General features: G+C 48.7%; 2 protein-coding genes across 11 annotated transcripts in view; one reads left to right on the top strand and one right to left on the bottom strand.

Moving 5' to 3' along the window:
- nol8 (nucleolar protein 8) overlaps positions 1-11,729 on the bottom strand; it is a 28,159-nt gene extending 16,430 nt beyond the window's left edge. For 5 of the 8 annotated variants that reach the window (XM_052474268.1, XM_052474269.1, XM_052474270.1 and 2 more), the window contains exons 1-4: positions 11,306-11,424; positions 10,531-10,678; positions 4,651-4,713; positions 4,394-4,511 (exon numbers count right to left, since the gene is read on the bottom strand). In XM_052474268.1, the coding sequence (XP_052330228.1) occupies positions 4,394-4,511; positions 4,651-4,713; positions 10,531-10,678; positions 11,306-11,398 (422 nt within the window). In that variant the 5' untranslated portion in view covers positions 11,399-11,424. Of the gene's footprint in view, positions 1-4,393; positions 4,512-4,650; positions 4,714-10,530; positions 10,679-11,305; positions 11,575-11,612 lie in introns of those variants that run through there. The other 3 variants (XM_052474275.1, XM_052474274.1, XM_052474272.1) reach the window with 3 other exon arrangements.
- The window catches only part of LOC118380902 (centromere protein P-like), a 42,851-nt gene continuing 27,903 nt past the window's right edge, over positions 11,604-26,551 (top strand). For 2 of the 3 annotated variants that reach the window (XM_052474280.1, XM_052474282.1), the window contains exons 1-4: positions 11,649-11,789; positions 12,011-12,151; positions 21,018-21,181; positions 22,484-22,572. In XM_052474280.1, coding sequence (XP_052330240.1) covers positions 12,012-12,151; positions 21,018-21,181; positions 22,484-22,572 — 393 coding nt within the window. In that variant the 5' untranslated portion in view covers positions 11,649-11,789; position 12,011. Of the gene's footprint in view, positions 11,790-12,010; positions 12,152-21,017; positions 21,182-22,483; positions 22,573-26,551 lie in introns of all 3 variants that reach the window. The other variant, XM_052474281.1, reaches the window with a different exon arrangement.

Raw genomic sequence — 26,551 nt, 5'->3', positions numbered from 1 at the left:
GATACCCAGGCCTACAGACACTAGTTCAGAAGATACCCAGGCCAACAGACACTAGTCCAGAAGATACCCAGGCCTACAGACGACAATTGTTCAGAAGATACCCAGGCCTACAGACGACACTCGTTCAGAAGATACCCAGGCCAACAGGACACTCGTTCAGAAGATACCCAGGCCAACAGACGACACTCGTTCAGAAGATACCCAGGCCTACAGACGACACTCGTTCAGAAGATACCCAGGCCTACAGACGACACTCGTTCAGAAGATACCCAGGCCTACAGACGACACTCGTTCAGAAGATACCCAGGCCTACAGACGACACTCGTCCAGAAGATACCCAGGCCTACAGACGACACTCGTCCAGAAGATACCCAGGCCAACAGACGACACTCGTCCAGAAGATACCCAGGCCTACAGACGACACTCGTCCAGAAGATACCCAGGCCTACAGACGACACTCGTCCAGAAGATACCCAGGCCTACAGACGACACTCGTTCAGAAGATACCCAGGCCAACAGACGACACTCGTTCAGAAGATACCCAGGCCAACAGACGACACTCGTTCAGAAGATACCCAGGCCAACAGGACACTAGTTCAGAAGATACCCAGGCCAACAGACACTCGTTCAGAAGATACCCAGGCCAACAGACGACACTAGTTCAGAAGATACCCAGGCCTACCACACTCGTCCAGAAGATACCCAGGCCTACAGACGGCACTCGTCCAGAAGATACCCAGGCCTACAGACGACACTCGTCCAGAAGATACCCAGGCCTACAGACGACACTCGTCCAGAAGATACCCAGGCCTACAGACGACACTCGTCCAGAAGATACCAAGGCCAACAGACACTCGTTCAGAAGATACCCAAGGCCAACAGACACTAGTTCAGAAGATACCCAGGCCAACAGACGACACTCGTTCAGAAGATACCCAGGCCAACAGACGACACTCGTTCAGAAGATACCCAGGCCTACAGACGACACTCGTTCAGAAGATACCCAGGCCTACAGACGACACTCGTTCAGAAGATACCCAGGCCAACAGACACTAGTTCAGAAGATACCCAGGCCAACAGACACTAGTTCAGAAGATACCCAGGCCTACAGACGACACTCGTTCAGAAGATACCCAGGCCAACAGACGACACTCGTTCAGAAGATACCCAGGCCTACAGACGACAATTGTTCAGAAGATACCCAGGCCTACAGACGACACTCGTTCAGAAGATACCCAGGCCTACAGACGACACTAGTTCAGAAGATACCCAGGCCTACAGACGACACTAGTTCAGAAGATACCCAGGCCTACAGACGACACTCGTCCAGAAGATACCCAGGCCAACAGACACTCGTTCAGAAGATACCCAGGCCAACAGACGACACTCGTTCAGAAGATACCCAGGCCAACAGACACTAGTTCAGAAGATACCCAGGCCAACAGACACTAGTTCAGAAGATACCCAGGCCAACAGACACTAGTTCAGAAGATACCCAGGCCTACAGACGACACTCGTTCAGAAGATACCCAGGCCAACAGACGACACTCGTTCAGAAGATACCCAGGCCTACAGACGACAATTGTTCAGAAGATACCCAGGCCAACAGACGACACTCGTTCAGAAGATACCCAGGCCAACAGACGACACTCGTTCAGAAGATACCCAGGCCTACAGACGACACTCGTTCAGAAGATACCCAGGCCTACAGACGACACTCGTTCAGAAGATACCCAGGCCTACAGACGACACTCGTTCAGAAGATACCCAGGCCTACAGACGACACTCGTCCAGAAGATACCCAGGCCTACAGACGACACTCGTTCAGAAGATACCCAGGCCTACAGACGACACTCGTCCAGAAGATACCCTACAGACGACACTCGTTCAGAAGATACCCAGGCCAACAGACGACACTCGTTCAGAAGATACCCAGGCCAACAGACGACACTAGTTCAGAAGATACCCAGGCCAACAGACGCTAGTTCAGAAGATACCCAGGCCAACAGACACTCGTTCAGAAGATACCCAGGCCTACAGACGACACTCGTTCAGAAGATACCCAGGCCAACAGACACTAGTTCAGAAGATACCCAGGCCAACAGACACTAGTTCAGAAGATACCCAGGCCAACAGACACTAGTTCAGAAGATACCCAGGCCTACAGACGACACTCGTTCAGAAGATACCCAGGCCAACAGACGACACTCGTTCAGAAGATACCCAGGCCAACAGACGACACTCGTTCAGAAGATACCCAGGCCAACAGACACTAGTTCAGAAGATACCCAGGCCAACAGACGACACTCGTTCAGAAGATACCCAGGCCAACAGACACTCGTTCAGAAGATACCCAGGCCTACAGACGACAATTGTTCAGAAGATACCCAGGCCTACAGACGACACTCGTTCAGAAGATACCCAGGCCAACAGACGACACTCGTTCAGAAGATACCCAGGCCAACAGACGACACTCGTTCAGAAGATACCCAGGCCAACAGACAACACTAGTTCAGAAGATACCCAGGCCTACAGACGACACTCGTTCAGAAGATACCCAGGCCTACAGACGACACTCGTTCAGAAGATACCCAGGCCTACAGACGACTCGTTCAGAAGATACCCAGGCCAACAGACGACACTCGTTCAGAAGATACCCAGGCCAACAGACGACACTAGTTCAGAAGATACCCAGGCCTACAGACGACACTCGTTCAGAAGATACCCAGGCCAACAGACACTCGTTCAGAAGATACCCAGGCCAACAGACGACACTAGTTCAGAAGATACCCAGGCCAACAGACACTCGTTCAGAAGATACCCAGGCCTACAGACGACACTCGTTCAGAAGATACCCAGGCCTACAGACGACACTCGTTCAGAAGATACCCAGGCCTACAGACGACACTCGTTCAGAAGATACCCAGGCCTACAGACGACACTCGTCCAGAAGATACCCAGGCCAACAGACGACACTCGTTCAGAAGATACCCAGGCCTACAGACGACACTCGTTCAGAAGATACCCAGGCCTACAGACGACACTCGTTCAGAAGATACCCAGGCCTACAGACGACACTCGTTCAGAAGATACCCAGGCCAACAGACGACACTCGTTCAGAAGATACCCAGGCCAACAGACGACACTAGTTCAGAAGATACCCAGGCCAACAGACACTCGTTCAGAAGATACCCAGGCCAACAGACGACACTCGTTCAGAAGATACCCAGGCCAACAGACGACACTCGTCCAGAAGATACCCAGGCCTACAGACGACACTCGTTCAGAAGATACCCAGGCCAACAGACGACACTCGTCCAGAAGATACCCAGGCCTACAGACGACACTCGTTCAGAAGATACCCAGGCCAACAGACACTAGTTCAGAAGATACCCAGGCCAACAGACACTAGTTCAGAAGATACCCAGGCCAACAGACACTAGTTCAGAAGATACCCAAGGCCAACAGACACTCGTTCAGAAGATACCCAGGCCTACAGACGACACTCGTTCAGAAGATACCCAGGCCTACAGACGACACTCGTTCAGAAGATACCCAGGCCTACAGACGACACTCGTTCAGAAGATACCCAGGCCTACAGACGACACTCGTTCAGAAGATACCCAGGCCTACAGACGACACTCGTCCAGAAGATACCCAGGCCTACAGACGACACTCGTTCAGAAGATACCCAGGCCTACAGACGACACTCGTTCAGAAGATACCCAGGCCAACAGACGACACTCGTTCAGAAGATACCCAGGCCTACAGACGACACTCGTTCAGAAGATACCCAGGCCTACAGACGACACTCGTTCAGAAGATACCCAGGCCTACAGACGACACTCGTTCAGAAGATACCCAGGCCTACAGACGACACTCGTTCAGAAGATACCCAGGCCTACAGACGACACTCGTTCAGAAGATACCCAGGCCTACAGACGACACTCGTTCAGAAGATACCCAGGCCTACAGACGACACTCGTTCAGAAGATACCCAGGCCAACAGACGACACTCGTTCAGAAGATACCCAGGCCAACAGACACTAGTTCAGAAGATACCCAGGCCAACAGACACTCGTTCAGAAGATACCCAGGCCTACAGACGACACTCGTTCAGAAGATACCCAGGCCTACAGACGACACTCGTTCAGAAGATACCCAGGCCAACAGACACTCGTTCAGAAGATACCCAGGCCAACAGACACTCGTTCAGAAGATACCCAGGCCAACAGACACTCGTTCAGAAGATACCCAGGCCAACAGACACTCGTTCAGAAGATACCCAGGCCAACAGACAACACTCGTTCAGAAGATACCCAGGCCTACAGACGACACTCGTTCAGAAGGCCAACAGACGTTTGCAGTGAAACACAAATGGGAATATCCTTACTTCTGTAAGAAGGTTTCTCTGGCCTGCTCAATTTGTATTGTTTCGCCTTTCCATTTGGACTTGTTCAACACAGTCATACCTGACAGGGACACAAAGACCGTCAGAAACACAGTCATACCTGACAGGGACACAAAGACCGTCAGAAACACAGTCATACCTGACAGGGACACAAAGACCGTCAGAAACAGAATTAATCATCGGACGTATCAGAATGTGTATATCATGTTTGAGAGAGCACACAAATAAAAGACACCTACATTTCTTAAAACCAGCATCAGTAATTTCTAAATTGATATATCCAAAGGTTTTATAAGGAACTCCTGTGGAAGAAGGACAAGACATCGTTACAAATGACAGTAAAACTGCGGTGGAAATACAATCAATGTCAGCAACGGGGATTAGCCCTACGAAGCTTGCCGTCACGTATCAATGTCAGCACGGGGATATCAATGTCAGCACGGGGATTAGCCCTATGAAGCTCGCCGTCACGTATCAATGTCAGCACGGGGATTAGCCCTATGAAGCTCGCCGTCACGTATCAATGTCAGCACGGAGATTAGCCCTACGAAGCTCGCCGTCACGTATCAATGTCAGCAACGGGGATTAGCCCTACGAAGCTCACCGTCACGTATCAATGTCAGCACGGAGATTAGCCCTATGAAGCTCGCCGTCACATATCAATGTCAGCAACGGGGATTAGCCCTACGAAGCTCGCCGTCACGTATCAATGTCAGCACGGAGATTAGCCCTATGAAGCTCGCCGTCACGTATCAATGTCAGCACGGGGATTAGCCCTACGAAGCTCGCCGTCACGTATCAATGTCAGCACGGAGATTAGCCCTATGAAGCTCGCCGTCACGTATCAATGTCAGCACGGGATTAGCCCTATGAAGCTCGCCGTCACGTATCAATGTCAGCACGGAGATTAGCCCTATGAAGCTCGCCGTCACGTATCAATGTCAGCACGGGATTAGCCCTACGAAGCTCGCCGTCACGTATCAATGTCAGCACGGAGATTAGCCCTATGAAGCTCGCCGTCACGTATCAATGTCAGCACGGAGATTAGCCCTATGAAGCTCGCCGTCACGTATCAATGTCAGCACGGGATTAGCCCTACGAAGGCCGTCACATATCAATGTCAGCACGGGGATTAGCCCTACGAAGCTCGCCGTCACGTATCAATGTCAGCACGGAGATTAGCCCTATGAAGCTCGCCGTCACGTATCAATGTCAGCACGGGATTAGCCCCGAAGCTCACCGTCACGTATCAATGTCAGCACGGAGATTAGCCCTATGAAGCTCGCCGTCACGTATCAATGTCAGCACGGAGATTAGCCCTATGAAGGGTCACGTATCAATGTCAGCACGGAGATTAGCCCTATGAAGCTCGCCGTCACGTATCAATGTCAGCACGGGATTAGCCCTCTGGCTCGCCGTCACGTATCAATGTCAGCACGGGATTAGCCCTATGAAGCTCGCCGTCACGTATCAATGTCAGCACGGGATTAGCCCTATGAAGCTCGCCGTCACGTATCAATGTCAGCACGGGATTAGCCCTCTGGCTTCGCCGTCACATATCAATGTCAGCACGGGATTAGCCCTACTGGCTTCGCCGTCACGTATCAATGTCAGCACGGAGATTAGCCCTATGAAGCTCGCCGTCACGTATCAATGTCAGCACGGGGATTAGCCCTACGAAGCTCGCCGTCACGTATCAATGTCAGCACGGAGATTAGCCCTATGAAGCTCGCCGTCACGTATCAATGTCAGCACGGAGATTAGCCCTATGAAGCTCGCCGTCACGTATCAATGTCAGCACGGAGATTAGCCCTATGAAGCTCGCCGTCACGTATCAATGTCAGCACGGAGATTAGCCCTATGAAGCTCGCCGTCACGTATCAATGTCAGCACGGAGATTAGCCCTATGAAGCTCGCCGTCACGTATCAATGTCAGCACGGGGATTAGCCCTACGAAGCTCGCCGTCACGTATCAATGTCAGCACGGGGATTAGCCCTACGAAGCTCACCTTCACGTATCAATGTCAGCACGGGGATTAGCCCTACGAAGCTCACCTTCACGTATCAATGTCAGCACGGGGATTAGCCCTACGAAGCTCACCTTCACGTATCAATGTCAGCACGGGGATTAGCCCTACGAAGCTCGCCGTCACGTATCAATGTCAGCACGGGGATTAGCCCTACGAAGCTCGCCGTCACGTATCAATGTCAGCACGGGGATTAGCCCTACGAAGCTCACCGTCACGTATCAATGTCAGCACGGGGATTAGCCCTACGAAGCTCACCTTCACGTATCAATGTCAGCACGGGGATTAGCCCTACGAAGCTCACCGTATCGTATCAATGTCAGCACGGGGATTAGCCCTACGAAGCTCGCCGTCACATATCCAAGTCAGCAACGGGGATTTCAATGTCAGCACGGGGATTAGCCCTCAGTCACGTATCAATGTCAGCACGGGATTAGCCCTACGAAGCTCACCGTCACGTATCAATGTCAGCACGGGGATTAGCCCTAAAGCTCACCTTCACGTATCAATGTCAGCACGGGGATTAGCCCTACGAAGCTCACCGTATCATCAATGTCAGCACGGGGATTAGCCCTACGAAGCTTCACGTATCAATGTCAGCACGGGATTAGCCCTCAATCGCCGTCACGTATCAATGTCAGCACGGAGATTACGCTCGCCGTCACGGATCAATGTCAGCACGGGATTAGCCCTACGAAGCTCGCCGTCACGTATCAATGTCAGCACGGAGATTAGATGAAGCTCGCCGCCGTATCAATGTCAGCACGGAGATTAGCCCTATGAACCGTCACGTATCAATGTCAGCACGGAGATTAGCCCTATGAAGCTAGCCGTCACGTATCAATGTCAGCACGGGATTAGCCCACGGCTCGCCGTCACGTATCAATGTCAGCACGGGGATTAGCCCTACGAAGCTCACCTTCACGTATCAATGTCAGCACGGGGATTAGCCCTACGAAGCTCACCTTCACGTATCAATGTCAGCACGGGGATTAGCCCTACGAAGCTCACCTTCACGTATCAATGTCAGCACGGGGATTAGCCCTACGAAGCTCGCCGTCACGTATCAATGTCAGCACGGGGATTAGCCCTACGAAGCTCACCGTCACGTATCAATGTCAGCACGGAGATTAGCCCTATGAAGCTCGCCGTCACGTATCAATGTCAGCACAGGGATTAGCCCTACGAAGCTCACCGTCACGTATCAATGTCAGCACGGGGATTAGCCCTACGAAGCTCGCCGTCACATATCAATGTCAGCAACGGGAATTTCAATGTCAGCACGGGGATTAGCCCTACGAAGCTCACCGTCACGTATCAATGTCAGCACGGGGATTAGCCCTACGAAGCTCGCCGTCACATATCAATGTCAGCAATGGGGATTAACCCTACGAAGCTCACCGTATCGTATCAATGTCAGCACGGGGATTAGCCCTACGAAGCTCGCTGTCACATATCAATGTCAGCACGGGGATTAGCCCTACGAAGCTCACCGTCACGTATCAATGTCAGCACGGAGATTAGCCCTATGAAGCTCGCCGTCACGTATCAATGTCAGCACGGGGATTAGCCCTATGAAGCTCACCGTCACGTATCAATGTCAGCACGGGGATTAGCCCTATGAAGCTCGCCGTCACGTATCAATGTCAGCACGGAGATTAGCCCTATGAAGCTCACCGTCACGTATCAATGTCAGCACGGGATTTAGCTCACCCGTATCAATGTCAGCACGGGAAGCTTCACATATCCAAGTCAGCAACGGGGATTTCAATGTCAGCACGGGGATTAGCCCTATGAAGCTCACCGTCACGTATCAATGTCAGCACGGGGATTAGCCCTACGAAGCTCGCCGTCACGTATCAATGTCAGCACGGGGATTAGCCCTATGAAGCTCACCGTCACGTATCAATGTCAGCACGGGGATTAGCCCTACGAAGCTCGCCGTCACGTATCAATGTCAGCACGGGGATTAGCCCTACGAAGCTCGCCGTCACGTATCAATGTCAGCAACGGGGATTAGCCCTACGAAGCTCACCGTCACGTATCAATGTCAGCACGGGGATTAGCCCTACGAAGCTCGCCGTCACATATCCAAGTCAGCAACGGGACGGCTCACCGTCACGTCAATGTCAGCACGGAGATTAGCCCTATGAAGCTCGCCGTCACGTATCAATGTCAGCACAGGGATTAGCCCTACGAAGCTCACCGTCACGTATCAATGTCAGCACGGGATTAGCCCTACGGCTTCACATATCAATGTCAGCAACGGGAATTTCAATGTCAGCACGGGATTAGCCCTACGAAGCTCACCGTCACGTATCAATGTCAGCACGGGATTAGCTCGCCGTCACATATCAATGTCAGCAATGGGGATTAACCCTACGAAGCTCACCGTATCGTATCAATGTCAGCACGGGGATTAGCCCTACGAAGCTCACCGTCACGTATCAATGTCAGCACGGGGATTAGCCCTATGAAGCTCACCGTCACGTATCAATGTCAGCACGGGGATTAGCCCTATGAAGCTCGCCGTCACGTATCAATGTCAGCACGGAGATTAGCCCTATGAAGCTCACCGTCACGTATCAATGTCAGCACGGGGATTAGCTCTACGAAGCTCACCGTATCGTATCAATGTCAGCACGGGGATTAGCCCTACGAAGCTCGCCGTCACATATCCAAGTCAGCAACGGGGATTTCAATGTCAGCACGGGGATTAGCCCTATGAAGCTCACCGTCACGTATCAATGTCAGCACGGGGATTAGCCCTACGAAGCTTGCCGTCACGTATCAATGTCAGCACGGGGATTAGCCCTACGAAGCTCACCTTCACGTATCAATGTCAGCACGGGGATTAGCCCTACGACGCTCACCGTCACGTATCAATGTCAGCACGGGGATTAGCCCTACGAAGCTCACCGTCACGTATCAATGTCAGCACGGGGATTAGCCCCATGAAGCTCACCGTCACGTATAAATGTCAGCACAGGGATTAGCCCTACGTAGCTCACCGTCACGTATCAATGTCAGCACGGGGATTAGCCCTACGAAGCTCACCGTCACGTATCAATGTCAGCACGGGGATTAGCCCTACGAAGCTCACCGTCACGTATCAATGTCAGCACGGAGATTAGCCCTACGAAGCTCGCCGTCACGTATCAATGTCAGCACGGGGATTAGCCCTACGAAGCTCGCCGTCACGTATCAATGTCAGCACGGGGATTTCAATGTCAGCACGGAGATTAGCCCTACGAAGCTCGCCGTCACGTATCAATGTCAGCACGGGGATTTCAATGTCAGCACGGAGATTAGCCCTACGAAGCTCGCCGTCACTTATCAATGTCAGCACGGGGATTTCAATGTCAGCACGGAGATTAGCCCTACGAAGCTCGCCGTCACGTATCAATGTCAGCACGGGGATTTCAATGTCAGCACGGAGATTAGCCCTACGAAGCTCGCCGTCACTTATCAATGTCAGCACGGGGATTTCAATGTCAGCACGGAGATTAGCCCTACGAAGCTCATCAGATGGTTCTGATGAAAAGGCCATTGTTTGCATTGCAGAGCCCGTGAAAGTATTCAAATCTAATTATTATTATTATTAATTATTTGATGCTACCACCCACTTCTAAGTCCAAACCAAACATGAATTCCATGTTGTGTCTCTCTTGTCACAAACACCGACCGGTCTGTGTTTCACAGCTGTTTGTCTAGCCAATCAGCCGCCTTGCATTTGGGCAACATGCTGCAGTAGATGGGAGATAGAACGAAGCCTGAGCACCATGTATGACTTGGGAGGCTGGTGGCAGCATCAAACAACATAATACTTCCTTGGGCTCGGAGATGAAAGTGACCTTTCCATCAGAACAGTCTACCGATTATGGGATACCTTCCACCGCGGGATACACGCTGCAAAAACAAGTGTTGCTACGGGTCGTGGCATAGCCACAAAGTTGTTGCTATAGATGGCCATTAGACTGTAATTTCATTCATTAAATAATTTTTTAAAAAGGTTGAATAAACTGGGCTAAACAGGGATATGATAATCACTGATCTGATCCTAGAAGATGTTGGGGTAGTGTGTGACCATACCTTCATCATCTCTCCGGGTCCGGAGTTCCACATCCTGAACAAAACCAAATTTACCAAATCTGTCTTTCAGATCCTTTTGAGTGATGGTGTGGCTCAGGCCACCGATATATAGACGTTTCATGATGACCAACTCCTCAGATTGACAGATCTGTCAAAGAGAACACGGTAAAAACTGATCAGCTAGCTAACTAAGTAAAGTCCTGCATGGCGAAAGCTAGGTGCAAGACCGATTGCACCATCAACTCTAGCGGACTAAACCTCACTATCTTAAAGTTGGTGAAGTTCATCATAAACTAACGGCGTGGAGCCGAGACTTTGTGGACTGTGGATCCGACTACATTCATTTGCCCAAGGTCAACACGTAACATACATGATGAAACTCCCACATATGTTTGTCTTCTGTAGCTGCGTCCCTTTTTTTTTGTTCGCTGAAAACTTTCTCAAACGTTTATTAAAATAGATCCACCTAGACTGTTTGCGCATTGCTTTTCAGCGCAAATGGCCGTGTTACAATTGAATCTCACCAAGGAAACAGTCGGTGGTCGTATTTGATTAACAAGCAACCACAGAAGACAAACAGTCAAAATGAGGGCATTTAATATTCGTGTTGTTGTTTCAGTATTGACCTTGGACAAAAACGATGTAATCGGAGCTAGATTCCACAACGCATGGTATCGGCTCCACGCCGTTATTGAAGTTCAGAAACTTCCTTCACCGCGGAGTTGAATCCGTTTATATCAACACCAAACACAACAGTTCGCGTTGACATAAGTACCTTTACTAACTGGACAAGTTGAACAAAATTGAGGCAGAAATCCAAGTGTGTAAAGTAACAGATTAAATATATTAATCGATCCGAAATGAACATGTAATCACGAACTGTTTACCTCGGCGTTGGAAATTCACACGCATCCAGATCGGTGGTACACGAAAAAGATTCCGGACACATTTGTGAACATGTGTGTTTTAGTTCCGGAGTTTCATGGTTCCGCGTTGTGTCGTCGTGTGTATTTCGGGGACGTTGGCTTTCTAAAATAAATAAATAAATAAAATACTTATCACACAAGTATCATATAATTTACCTTCGCTATCGTGGTATTACCAATGTTGTTTGAGTTGACAAAACGTTATGATCTTCTGAGATGTAATATACCTCCGTTAATTTGAGCAGATCCGTCCCACAACATTTATTCCGGAAGTCAGAAACAGCGCGAAAGGTTTGTTTTGAAACACAAGAGTATTTCAGAGGAGTCTGGCAGGTAAATTAGATCCACGTTGTCATAAATCTGCCAATACAGATGAGCTATCTGTGTTCAGTTAGCGAGTTCATCATGCTGAGTTACTAGTTCGTTCATCATTGATTAGATAAGTGTGAAAACTAACTATATGACGGGATATTTATGAGAATAGCAAGCTAGTTCTCTTCGTTGCTTTGCAAGAAGTTGCCACTCAAAAAAAAAACCCGTTGATTTCTTTGCAGAATGAAGAAGAGTCTGGAAAATGTTTACGAGGCTCAAATCGAAGCACTCCAAGAAGAGATTGCAGCACTGCAATGCCAACAGGACACGAATGAACGAGAGATCGCTATGAACCTCACGGGAGGACGCATGCAAGATGCTCTGTGAGTTGAAATTAGGACAGAATTGACTAAACTCGGTCCGGGGCTTTGGTGGGAAAAGTACGCAATTGTCATACTTGAGTAAAAGTAAAGATACCTTAAGAGAAAATGTCTCAAGTAAAAGTCACCCAGTAAAATACTACTTCAGTAAAAGTCTAAAAGTATTTGGGTTTTAAATATACTTAACTATCAAAAGTAAATGTAATTGCTAAAATATAGTTATAGTATAAGTCATTGAAAATTCCTTATTGAGCAAAGCAGACGTGTTTTAAAAATGTACAGATAGCCAGGGGCTCACTCCCAACACTCAGACATCATTTACAAAATATGCATTTGTGTTTAGTGAGTCCTCCAGATCAGAGGCAGTAGGGATGACCAGGGATGTTCTCTGTTTAGTGAGTCCACCAGATCAGAGGCAGTAGGGATGACCAGGGATGTTCTCTGTTTAGTGAGTCCTCCAGATCAGAGGCAGTAGGGATGACCAGGGATGTTCTCTGTTTAGTGAGTCCTCCAGATCAGAGTCCGTAGGGATGACCAGGGATGTTCTCTGTTTAGTGAGTCATCCAGATCAGAGGCAGTAGGGATGAAGGGATGTTCTCTGTTTAGTGAGTCCACCAGATCAGAGGCATTAGGTTTGACCAGGGATGTTCTCTGTTTAGTGAGTCATCCAGATCAGAGGCAGAGGGATGACCAGGGATGTTCTCTGTTTAGTGAACATCCAGATCAGAGGCAGTAGGGATGACCAGGGATGTTCTCTGTTTAGTGAGTCCACCAGATCAAAAGGGATGACCAGGATGTTCTCTGTTTAGTGAGTCATCCAGATCAGAGTTTAGGGATGTCCAGGGATGTTCTCTGTTTAGTGAGTCCTCCAGATCAGAGTCCTAGGGATGACCAGGGATGTTCTCTGTTTAGTGAGTCATCCAGATCAGAGGCAGTAGGGATGACCAGGGATGTTCTCTGTTTAGTGAGTCCACCAGATCAGAGGCAGTAGGTTTGACCAGGGATGTTCTCTGTTTAGTGAGTCATCCAGATCAGAGGCAGTAGGGATGACCAGGGATGTTCTCTGTTTAGTGAGTCCTCCAGATCAGAGGCAGTAGGGATGACCAGGGATGTTCTCTGTTTGTGAGTCCACCAGATCAGAGGCAGTAGGGATGACCAGGGATGTTCTCTGTTTAGTGAGTCCTCCAGATCAGAGGCAGTAGGGAGGACCAGGGATGTTCTCTGTTTAGGGAGTCCTCCAGATCAGAGGCTGTAGGGATGTCCAGGGATGTTCTCTGTTTAGTGAGTCCTCCAGATCAGAGGCAGTAGGGATGACCAGGGATGTTCTCTGTTTAGTGAGTCCTCCAGAAGAGGCAGTAGGGAGGACCAGGGATGTTCTCTGTTTAGTGAGTCCTCCAGATCAGAGGCTCAGGGATGTCCAGGGATGTTCTCTGTTTAGTGAGTCCTCCAGATCAGAGGCAGTAGGGATCACCAGGGATGTTCTCTGTTTAGTGAGTCCTCCAGATCAGAGGCAGTAGGGATGACCAGGGATGTTCTCTGTTTAGTGAGTCCTCCAGATCAGAGGCAGTAGGGATGACCAGGGATGTTCTCTGTTTAGTGAGTCCTCCAGATCAGAGGCAGTAGGGATGACCAGGGATGTTCTCTGTTTAGTGAGTCCTCCAGATCAGAGGCAGTAGGGATGACCAGGGATGTTTTCTGTTTAGTGATTCCACCAGATCAGAGGCAGTAGGGATGACCAGGGATGTTCTCTGTTTAGTGAGTCCACCAGATCAGAGGCAGTAGGGATGACCAGGGATGTTCTCTGTTTAGTGAGTCCTCCAGATCAGAGGCAGTAGGGATGACCAGGGATGTTCTCTGTTTAGTGAGTCCTCCAGATCAGAGGCTGTAGGGATGACCATGTGTTTTCTTGATAAGCACCGTCCGTTTTACAATTTCCCCGTCCTGCTAAGGCATTCAGATGTGATGAGTACTTTGGGTGTCAGGGGAAAATGTATGGAGTAAAAAGTACATTATTTTCTTTCTTTAGGAATGTATCGAAGAAAAGTTGTCAAACATAAAAATAGTAAAGTACATATACTCCCCCCAAAAAAACTTAAGTAGTACTTTTAAAGTATTTTTACTTAAGTACTTTACACCACTGGTCCGGGGGACAACCAAGGGGTGCACTTTTTTTTTTGCTGTAGTTTATCAATTGACTGAAGTTTCATAATGAGTTGATTTAATCTGATTTAGCTGTGTACAGTGCTATGGCAATAACCAAAATGTGCACCCGTCCCCAGAATTTGTGAAACGCAGATTTAGGGGGTCAAATGATTTCATTTATTAGGATCCCCATTAGCTAATGCAAATGGCGACAGCTTGTCTTACTGGGGTCCGACACATAACGAATAAGACATCGCAGACAAAGTAATTGACCATTTACATGCATTTAAAAACATGAACAGGTAGTGTGTGTACATCTATCAGTTCCACATACATGTCAGTACACACACACAACCAGTAGGTCACATGTCAGTACACACAACCAGTAGGTCACATGTCAGTACACACACACACAACAACCAGTAGGTCACATGTCAGTACACACAACCAGTAGGTCACATGTCAGTACACACACACAACCAGTAGGTCACATGTCAGTACACACACACAACCAGTAGGTCACATGTCAGTACACACACACACACACACACACACACACACACACACACACACACACACACACACACACACACACACACACACACACACACACACACACACACACACACACACACAACCAGTAGGTCACTTGTCAGTACACACACACACACACACACACAACCAGTAGGTCACTTGTCAGTACACACACACACACAACAATTAGGTCACATGTCAGTACACACACACACACACAACAATTAGGTCACATGTCAGTACACACACACACACACTCACACAACAATTAGGTCACATGTCAGTACACACACACACACACACACACACACACACACACACAACAATTAGGTCACATGTCAGTACACACACACAACAATTAGGTCACATGTCAGTACACACACACAACCAGTAGGTCACATGTCAGTACGTACACACAACCAGTAGGTCACATGTCAGTACACACAACCAGTAGGTCACATGTCAGTACATACACACAACCAGTAGGTCACATGTCAGTACGTACACACAACCAGTAGGTCACATGTCAGTACACACACACAACCAGTAGGTCACATGTCAGTACACACAACCAGTAGGTCACATGTCAGTACATATACACAACCAGTAGGTCACATGTCAGTACACACACACAACCAGTAGGTCACATGTCAGTACACACACACACACACACACACAACAACACACACACACACACACACACACACACACACACACACACACACACACACACAACCAGTAGGTCACTTGTCAGTACACACACACACACACACACACACACAACAATTAGGTCACATGTCAGTACACACACACAACAATTAGGTCACATGTCAGTACACACACACACACACTCACACAACAATTAGGTCACATGTCAGTACACACACACACACACACACACACACACACACACACACACACACACACACACACACAACAATTAGGTCACATGTCAGTACACACACACACACACACACACACACACACACAGGTCACACACACACACACACACACACACACACACACACACACAACAATTAGGTCACGTGTCAGTACACACACACACACACACACACACACACAATTAGGTCACGTGTCACACACACACACACACACACACACACACACACACACACACACACACACACACACACACACACACACACAACAATTAGGTCACATGTCAGTACACACACACACACACAACAATTAGGTCACATGTCAGTACACACACACACACACAACAATTAGGTCACATGTCAGTACACACACACACACACACAACAATTAGGTCACATGTCAGTACACACACACACAACAATTAGGTCACATGTCAGTACACACACACACACACAACAATTAGGTCACATGTCAGTACACACACACACACACAACAATTAGGTCACATGTCAGTACACACACACACACACAACAATTAGGTCACATGTCAGTACACACACACACACACAACAATTAGGTCACATGTCAGTACACACACACACACACAACAATTAGGTCACATGTCAGTACACACACACAACCAGTAGGTCACATGTCAGTACACACAACCAGTAGGTCACATTGTAGTTTTAAACCAGGTTTACTGATCACATGCTCTGTATATAAGATGGAAGGGAGGTCCATGCACTCATGGCTCTGTATAATACTGTATATGAGATGGAAGGGAGGTCCATGCACTCATGGCTCTGTATAATACTGTATATGAGATGGAAGGGAGGTCCATGCACTCATGGCTCTGTATAATACTGTATATGAGATGGAAGGGAGGTCCATGCACTCATGGCTCTGTATAATACTGTATATGAGATGGAAAGGAGGTCCAGGCACTCATGGCTCTGTATAATACTGTATATGAGATGGAAAGGAGGTCCATGCACTCATGGCTCTGTATAACACTATGCTTCCTTGAATTTGTTCCCACTGGACTACTGATATAACCCCTCCCACTAGACTACTGATATAACCCCTCCCACTAGACTACTGATATAACCCCTCCCACTAGACTACTGATATAACCCCTCCCACTAGACTACTGATATAACCCCTCCCACTAGACTACTGATATAACCCCTCCCACTAGACTACTGATATAACCCCTCCCACTAGACTACTGATATAACCCCTCCCACTAGACTACTGATATAACCCCTCCCACTAGACTACTGATATAACCCCTCCCACTGGACTACTGATATAACCCCTCACACTGGACTACTGTTATAACCCCTCACACTAGACTACTGATATAACCCCTCCCACTAGACTACTGATATAACCCCTCCCACTGGACTACTGATATAACCCCTCCCACTAGACTACTGATATAACCCCTCCCACTAGACTACTGATATAACCCCTCCCACTAGACTACTGATATAACCCCTCCCACTAGACTACTGATATAACCCCTCCCACTAGACTACTGATATAACCCCTCCCACTAGACTACTGATATAACCCCTCCCACTAGACTACTGATATAACCCCTCCCACTAGACTACTGATATAACCCCTCCCACTAGACTACTGATATAACCCCTCCCACTAGACTACTGATATAACCCCTCCCACTAGACTACTGATATAACCCCTCCCACTAGACTACTGATATAACCCTCCCACTAGACTACTGATATAACCCCTCCCACTAGACTACTGATATTATCCCTCCCACTGGACTACTGTTATAACCCCTCCCACTGGACTACTGATATAACCCCTCACACTAGACTACTGATATAACCCCTCACACTAGACTACTGATATAACCCCTCACACTGGACTACTGATATAACCCTCCCACTAGACTACTGATATAACCCCTCCCACTAGACTACTGATATAACCCCTCCCACTAGACTACTGATATAACCCCTCCCACTAGACTACTGATATAACCCCTCCCACTAGACTACTGATATAACCCCTCCCACTAGACTACTGATATAACCCCTCACACTAGACTACTGATATAACCCCTCACACTAGACTACTGATATAACCCCTCCCACTGGACTACTGATATAACCCCTCCCACTGGACTACTGATATAACCCCTCCCACTAGACTACTGATATAACCCCTCCCACTAGACTACTGATATAACCCCTCCCACTAGACTACTGATATAACCCCTCCCACTAGACTACTGTAACACTGTTTCCTCTCGTCTCATTGGTTCCCCAATAGAGAGATTATGCTGTGCAGGTGATTAGCGATTTGTTTAGGATGCACATAAATTCTGAAATGTGTGGAGTTTTGTAGTTCAGATGATGTGTTTGCAATATGTTAAACTACAGCCTAAGAGGGCTTCATCAACTGTTTTTTTTCTGGGTTTATTTAAATACTGTGAATAAAACATCATATTTGGTGAGAATCACCAGTAGTCTACGTTGGGTGGACAATTTTCAATTACAGTGTTATTTAATCTGCCGTTATTCATTCCTCTGCTATTTATTTTGTTACCAATAATATTTAAATGTTAATAGTATCTTCTGATTACAATTATTAACTAAATGCAATCTATTAGCTTCAAAATGTAAGTAGGTATATCTAGCTGTCTGATAACACATTCTGATGAAATAGCTTGTCCTGCACTTTGTAAAAACCCAGAATGCATTGAGTGAATGTTGTAAAAATATCTTGATTCCTTTCTTAACACAACAATGTGAATGCAAACAGGACTCGGACCACAACACGGGTGAAGTGAACTGGCAAAAGAGTTGAGTCCTCATTCAAAGTCAGGGGCAGTGGGAATACAAAGAGTTATTTTGGTCATTTAACGAGGACTGGGATCGGTTCTTTACAGGAGGACTGGGATCGGTTCTTTACGGGAGGACTGGGATCGGTTCTTTACAGGCGGACTGAGATCGGTTCTTTACAGGAGGACTGAGATGGGTACTTTACAGGAGGACTGGGATCGGTTCTTTTTTATTTTACCTTTATTTAACCAGGCAAGTCAGTTAAGAACAAATTCTTATTTTCAATGACGGCCTAGGAACAGTGGGTTAACTGCCTGTTCAGGGGCAGAACGACAGATTTGTACCTTGTCAGCTCGGGGATTTGAACTTGCAACCTTCCGTTTACTAGTAGAAAGCTCTAACCACTAGGCTACCCTGCCGCCCCGGGAGGACTGGGATCGTTTTTTTACGGGAAGACTGGGATCGGTTCTTTACAGGAGGACTGGGATCGGTTCTTTACAGGAGGACTGGGATCGGTTCTTTACAGGAGGACTGGGATCGGTTCTTTACAGGAGGACTGGGATCGGTTCTTTACGGGAGGACTGGGATCGGTTCTTTACGGGAGGACTGGGATCGGTTCTTTACGGGAGGACTGGGATCGGTTCTTTACGGGAGGACTGGGATCGGTTCTTTACGGGAGGACTGGGATCGGTTCTTTACAGGAGGACTGGGATCGGTTCTTTACGGGAGGACTGGGATCGGTTCTTTACGGGAGGACTGGGATCGGTTCTTTACAGGAGGACTGGGATCGGTTCTTTACGGGAGGACTGGGATCGGTTCTTTACGGGAGGACTGGGATCGGTTCTTTACGGGAGGACTGGGATCGGTTCTTTACGGGAGGACTGGGATCGGTTCTTTACGGGAGGACTGGGATCGGTTCTTTACGGGAGGACTGGGATCGGTTCTTTACGGGAGGACTGGGATCGGTTCTTTACGGGAGGACTGGGATCTGTTCTTTACGGGAGGACTGGGATCGGTTCTTTACAGGAGGACTGGGATCGGTTCTTTACAGGAGGACTGGGATCGGTTCTTTACGGGAGGACTGGGATCTGTTCTTTAAAAGAGAAAAAGTTCTTTAAAGAAGGACTGACTCCGGGGCATGGGCAATACAAAGAGCTGAGTTATGTTTACCACATAGTTTCAATCCATCAATCACATTTATTTACAAAGCCCTTTTTTACATCAGCCAATGTCACAAAGTGCTGTACAGAAACCCAGCCTAAAACCCCTTTTTTAAAAGAGGGCTATTTGTGAAAACACACCACGAGCATGTTGGAAATGAACACGTTTGCTAGTTCCCAACCAGCGTGTGAACGCGGCATGCGGTTGATGGCTTTCACAGCCTCCCGGGCCACTCTAGGAACACGTACAGTTTCCCCATTTAAATGTTCTAACATGTTGAATATATTTCGCCTCAAATCTGCCAATCGTACGTACTGCTGCGGAGGTGCCACCAATGTGTATGTACTATACCGATTTAAAAATAAATAAATACAAATAAAAATACAAACGCCACATGTTGGTTCCATGTTTCAAGAAGCTGATTTAAACCGCATGATCATTACATGTGTGTAATAAAATAAAAAACCATCGTCATTACACAGGTGCACCTTGTACTGGGGACAATTAAAATGGCACTCTAAAATGTGCAGTTTTTGTCACACAACACAATACCACAGATGTCTCAAGATTAGAGGGAGCGTGCAATTGGCATGCGGACTACAGGAATGTCCACTAGAGCTGTTGCCAGAGATTTGAATGTTAATTTCTCTACCATAAGCCGCCTCAGAGAATTTGTCAGTACGTCCAACCGGCCTCACAACCTGCAGACCACATGTCATAAGCTACGGACAACGAACACAATTGCATTTTATCAATGGCAACTTGAATGCACAGAGATACAATTTGGAAGCTGAAAATGTCCCAGTTCTTCCATTGCCTACGTACTCACCAGACAAGTCACCCATTGAGCATGTTTGGGATGCTCTGGATCGACGTGGTACGACAGCGTGTTCCAGTTCCCGCCAATATCCAGTAACTTTGCCACAGCCATTTATAGAGGAGTGGGACACCCCATCCCACAGGCCACAATCAAAAAGCCTGAACAACTCTATGTGAAGGAGATGTGTCGTGCTGGATGAGGCAAATGGTCACACCAGATACTGACTGGTTTTCTGATCCGCACCTCCACCTTTTTCTGTTTTCTGGTATCTGTGACCAACAGATGCATATCTATATTCCCAGTCATGTGAAATCCATAGATTAGGGTCTAATGAATCTATTTCAATTGACTGATTTCCTCATATGAACTGTAACTCCGTAACCCCCCCCCGTGGGAATCGAACCCACAATGCTGGCGTTGCTCTACCAACTGAGCCACACAGGACCAGTTAATTAATCTCTGGTGGTGTTGTTGTTTCCTCAACACACAGGTTGATCATGACAGGTCATCAGGAGAAGGAGATGGGGAAAAGTCAGAGAGACATCACAGCTCACCTGAAGACTGAGATAATGGAGATGGAGGAAGATCTCATCAGACAGACCAAGCTAAACGGAATCGTTCTGGTCAACTGCTGTGTGAAGACTGTGGAGAAAGGTAAGGGCTATGACTAGTCAACTGCTGTGTGAAGACTGTGGAGAAAGGTAACTGTCATTCTTTAGAACTACTCCTAAGACTAGGACTATGGGTAGGACTATGGGTAGGGGTAGGGCTAGGTTTACGACTAGGGGTAGGACTAGGTCTATGACTAGGGTTAGGTCTATGACTAGGGGTAGGACTAGGTCTATGACTAGGACTAGGGGTAGGGGTAGGGCTATGACTAGGACTATGGGTAGGGTTTAGATTAGGGGAAGGACTAGGTAGGGTTTAGATTAGGGGAAGGACTAGGTAGGGTTTAGATTAGGGGAAGGACTAGGTAGGGTTTAGATTAGGGTAAGGACTAGGTAGGGTTTAGATTAGGGGAAGGACTAGGTAGGGTTTAGATTAGGGGAGGGACTAGGAGTAGGGTTTAGATTAGGGGAGGGACTAGGTAGGGTTTAGATTAGGGGAAGGACTAGGTAGGGTTTAGATTAGGGGAGGGACTAGGAGTAGGGTTTAGATTAGGGGAGGGACTAGGTAGGGTTTAGATTAGGGGAAGGACTAGGGGTAGGGTTTAGATTAGGGGAAGGACTAGGGGTAGGGTTTAGATTAGGGGAAGGACTAGGGGTAGGGTTTAGATTAGGGGAAGGACTAGGGGTAGGGTTTAGATTAGAGGAAGGACTAGGTAGGGTTTAGATTAGGGGAGGGACTAGGTAGGGTTTAGATTAGGGGAGGGACTAGAGGTAGGCTTTAGATTAGGGGAAGGACTAGGGGAAGGCTTTAGATTAGGGGAAGGACTAGGTAGGGTTTAGATTAAAATATGTAGTGTTGGGGGTACTGGAAGACCGGAGCTGGGATACAGTGCAGTAGGAGACTGACTGGACAGAGACCAAGGGGAGGTCATCCATGATCCTGGAGTGTCGTATCCACTTCATGTTTTTGATTTAACCAACATGGAAAACCAGGTGTGTTTAAATTTAGTCGATCGCTGAACTGATCAGTTCGCTCAGTTGGTCAGACGTGGTGCCTAGTTGGAACAAAACCCTGCAGTATTGGCATCACTCCAGGTACAGGGTTGTCTTTCCCCTGGTCTACACAAAGATAAGGGCTCTCTCAATTAATCTTTCCACGATTCCTCATCTCCTTGCCGCCTCAACTGTATTGCAGGAGAAGGTCCAAAGCTCTCAGACTTTCTCCAATCTGTTTTGAGAAGGAGCCAAGGAGGTGAGGAGAGAGGATGTGAGGAATTGAAGAAAGATGAATAGATTAAGAGCTAAAGTTTGGTATAATCTTATGTTTTTCCTCTGCCCTCTTCTAAAGGCAACAAGAAGATGGTGCAACAACACAGGCTGACGGGCCACTGCTCCTTCTTAGACTTCCAAGTGGAGTTTGAGCTCACTGATGTTCAGGTGAGAAGAATGTCTGAAAAGGCTATTCTGAACTATTGCCTCTGGAGGGTGCTATTCAGCCAGAAGAGGTCCCCTTAAAGGACCCCCCCCCCCCCATTTAGGGCCAGTGTTCCGGTCTAAAATAACCGCTTCGACTGCTCCTACAGTTCTGCTTCGGAACTGCAGTTTAACTGATGATGGGTTCAGGTCAGGGCTTTTGTCGACCTCGTTTTGTGCGCGGGGGGGGGCGTGAATCCGCCATAGAAATAGTTAGAAAGAATAAGATGAAGCTCTGGTAATATGGATAACGATTGAAAGATGACTAATATGCATTTTCCTACGTTGAAATGGACCTTTAGGTAGGTAGGCTGCTGGCAGACACGGTGCAACCATTAGGTAGGTAGGCTGCTGGCAGACACGGTGCAACCTTTGGTAGGTAGGCTGCTGGCAGACACGGTGCAACCATTGGTAGGTAGGCTGTTGGCAGACACGGTGCAACCTTTAGGTAGGTAGGCTGCTGGCAGACACGGTGCAACCTTTAGGTAGGTAGACTGCTGGCAGACACGGTGCAACCATTGGTAGGTAGGCTGCTGGCAGACACGGTGCAACCTTTTGGTCGGTAGGCTGCTGGCAGACATGGTGCAACCTTTAGGTAGGTAGACTGCTGGCAGACACGGTGCAACCTTAGGTAGGTAGGCTGCTGGCAGACACGGTGCAACCTTTGGTCGGTAGGCTGCTGGCAGACACGGTGCAACCTTTAGGTGGGTAGGCTGCTGGCAGACACGGTGCAACCTTTAGGTAGGTAGACTGCTGGCAGACACAGTGCAACCTTTAGGTAGGTAGACTGCTGGCAGACACAGTGCAACCATTGGTAGGTAGGCTGCTGGCAGACATGGTGCAACCTTTAGGTAGGTAGACTGCTGGCAGACACGGTGCAACCTTTAGGTAGGTAGGCTGCTGGCAGACACGGTGCAACCTTTTGGTCGGTAGGCTGCTGGCAGACACGGTGCAACCTTTAGGTAGGTAGGCTGCTGGCAGACACTGTGCAACCTTTAGGTTAGGTAGGTAGGTTGCTGGCAGACACGGTGCAACCTTTAGGTAGGTAGGCTGCTGGCAGACACGGTGCAACCTTTAGGTAGGTAGGCTGCTGGCAGACACGGTGCAACCTTTGGCAGACACGGTGCAACCTTTAGGTAGGTAGGCTGCTGGCAGACACGGTGCAACCTTTAGGTGGGTAGGCTGCTGGCAGACACGGTGCAACCTTTAGGTAGGTAGACTGCTGGCAGACACAGTGCAACCTTTAGGTAGGTAGACTGCTGGCAGACACAGTGCAACCATTGGTAGGTAGGCTGCTGGCAGACATGGTGCAACCTTTAGGTAGGTAGACTGCTGGCAGACACGGTGCAACCTTTAGGTAGGTAGGCTGCTGGCAGACACGGTGCAACCTTTTGGTCGGTAGGCTGCTGGCAGACACGGTGCAACCTTTAGGTAGGTAGGCTGCTGGCAGACACGGTGCAACCTTTAGGTAGGTAGGTTGCTGGCAGACACGGTGCAACCTTTAGGTAGGTAGGCTGCTGGCAGACACGGTGCAACCTTTAGGTAGGTAGGCTGCTGGCAGACACGGTGCAACCTTTAGGTAGGTAGGCTGCTGGCAGACACGGTGCAACCTTTAGGTAGGTAGGCTGCTGGCAGACACGGTGCAACCTTTTGGTCGGTAGGCTGCTGGCAGACACGGTGCAACCTTTAGGTAGGTAGGTTGCTGGCAGACACGGTGCAACCTTTAGGTAGGTAGGCTGCTGGCAGACACGGTGCAACCTTTAGGGAGGTAGGCTGCTGGCAGACACGGTGCAACCATTGGTAGGTAGGCTGCTGGCAGACACGGTGCAACCTTTAGGTAGGTAGGCTGCTGGCAGACACGGTGCAACCTTTAGGGAGGTAGGCTGCTGGCAGACACGGTGCAACCTTTAGGTAGGTAGGCTGCTGGCAGACACGGTGCAACCTTTAGGTAGGTAGGCTGCTGGCAGACACGGTGCAACCTTTTGGTCGGTAGGCTGCTGGCAGACACGGTGCAACCTTTAGGTAGGTAGGTTGCTGGCAGACACGGTGCAACCTTTAGGTAGGTAGGCTGCTGGCAGACACGGTGCAACCTTTAGGGAGGTAGGCTGCTGGCAGACACGGTGCAACCATTGGTAGGTAGGCTGCTGGCAGACACGGTGCAACCTTTAGGTAGGTAGACTGCTGGCAGACACGGTGCAACCTTTAGGTAGGTAGGCTGCTGGCAGACACGGTGCAACCTTTAGGTAGGTAGGCTGCTGGCAGACACGGTGCAACCTTTGGTAGGTAGGCTGCTGGCAGACACGGTGCAACCATTGGTAGGTAGGCTGCTGGCAGACACGGTGCAACCATTGGTAGGTAGGCTGCTGGCAGACACGGTGCAACCATTGGTAGGTAGGCTGCTGGCAGACACGGTGCAACCTTTAGGTAGGTAGGCTGCTGGCAGACACGGTGCAACCATTGGTAGGTAGGCTGCTGGCAGACACGGTGCAACCATTGGTAGGTAGGCTGCTGGCAGACACGGTGCAACCATTGGTAGGTAGGCTGCTGGCAGACACGGTGCAACCTTTAGGTAGGTAGGCTGCTGGCAGACACGGTGCAACCTTTAGGTAGGTAGGCTGCTGGCAGACACGGTGCAACCATTGGTAGGTAGGCTGCTGGCAGACACGGTGCAACCTTTAGGTAGGTAGGCTGCTGGCAGACACGGTGCAACCATTGGTAGGTAGGCTGCTGGCAGACACGGTGCAACCATTGGTAGGTAGGCTGCTGGCAGACACGGTGCAACCTTTAGGTAGGTAGGCTGCTGGCAGACACGGTGCAACCTTTAGGTAGGTAGGCTGCTGGCAGACACGGTGCAACCATTGGTAGGTAGGCTGCTGGCAGACACGGTGCAACCTTTAGGTAGGTAGGCTGCTGGCAGACACGGTGCAACCATTGGTAGGTAGGCTGCTGGCAGACACGGTGCAACCATTGGTAGGTAGGCTGCTGGCAGACACGGTGCAACCTTTTGGTAGGTAGGCTGCTGGCTGCAACCTTTAGGTAGGTAGGCTGCTGGCAGACACGGTGCAACCATTGGTAGGTAGGCTGCTGGCAGACATGGTGCAACCATTGGTAGGTAGGCTGCTGGCAGACACGGTGCAACCTTTTGGTAGGTAGGCTGCTGGCAGACACGGTGCAACCTTTAGGTAGGTAGGCTGCTGGCAGACACGGTGCAACCTTTAGGTAGGTAGGCTGCTGGCAGACACGGTGCAACCTTTAGGTAGGTAGGCTGCTGGCAGTCATGGTGCAACCTTTAGGTAGGTAGGCTGCTGGCAGACACGGTGCAACCATTGGTAGGTAGGCTGCTGGCAGACACGGTGCAACCTTTAGGTAGGTAGGCTGCTGGCAGGTCTTGGCTGCGGTACAGCTGAGCCAAGTCAGCCCGTGGTCATGGTTCTCACAAGGGGAAGTGAAATGACAGACTACAATGACTTTGCTCGTGATCATGCACGCCACAAATAACATATAACTAAGTTCCTTGAATTTTTTCTTTTGCGAGCTGCCTTTTCATTATCTAGACAGACCCTTGTGGTTTCTAGCTAACGTTACACCAATCAAAGCAGTGGAGCGTGTAGTGAAGCAAAACTTCTGTGGTCAAAGCCATTTATCTTGGGGGGGACTGGGGGAGTGGGTTTGCAAAATGCCATCGTAGCACACAATTATATCATTTTATAAAATGCCTTCAGTAACTATTCAGACCCCTTGACTTTTTCCACATTTTGTTACGTTACAGCCTTATTCTAAAATATATTCCTCATCAATCTACACACAATACCCCATAATGACAAAGCAAAAACAGGTTTTTAGACATTTTAGCAAATAAAACAAATAATTTAAAAAACATACCTTATTTACATAAGTATTCAGACTCAAAATTGAGCTCAGGTACATCCTGTTTCCATTGATC

This window comes from Oncorhynchus keta, chromosome 21 (assembly GCF_023373465.1).
Source record: "Oncorhynchus keta strain PuntledgeMale-10-30-2019 chromosome 21, Oket_V2, whole genome shotgun sequence".
NCBI lineage: Eukaryota > Metazoa > Chordata > Actinopteri > Salmoniformes > Salmonidae > Oncorhynchus > Oncorhynchus keta.
The sequence above is the reverse complement of the archived record's forward strand: the minus strand, read 5'-3'. Positions and strand labels throughout refer to the sequence as shown.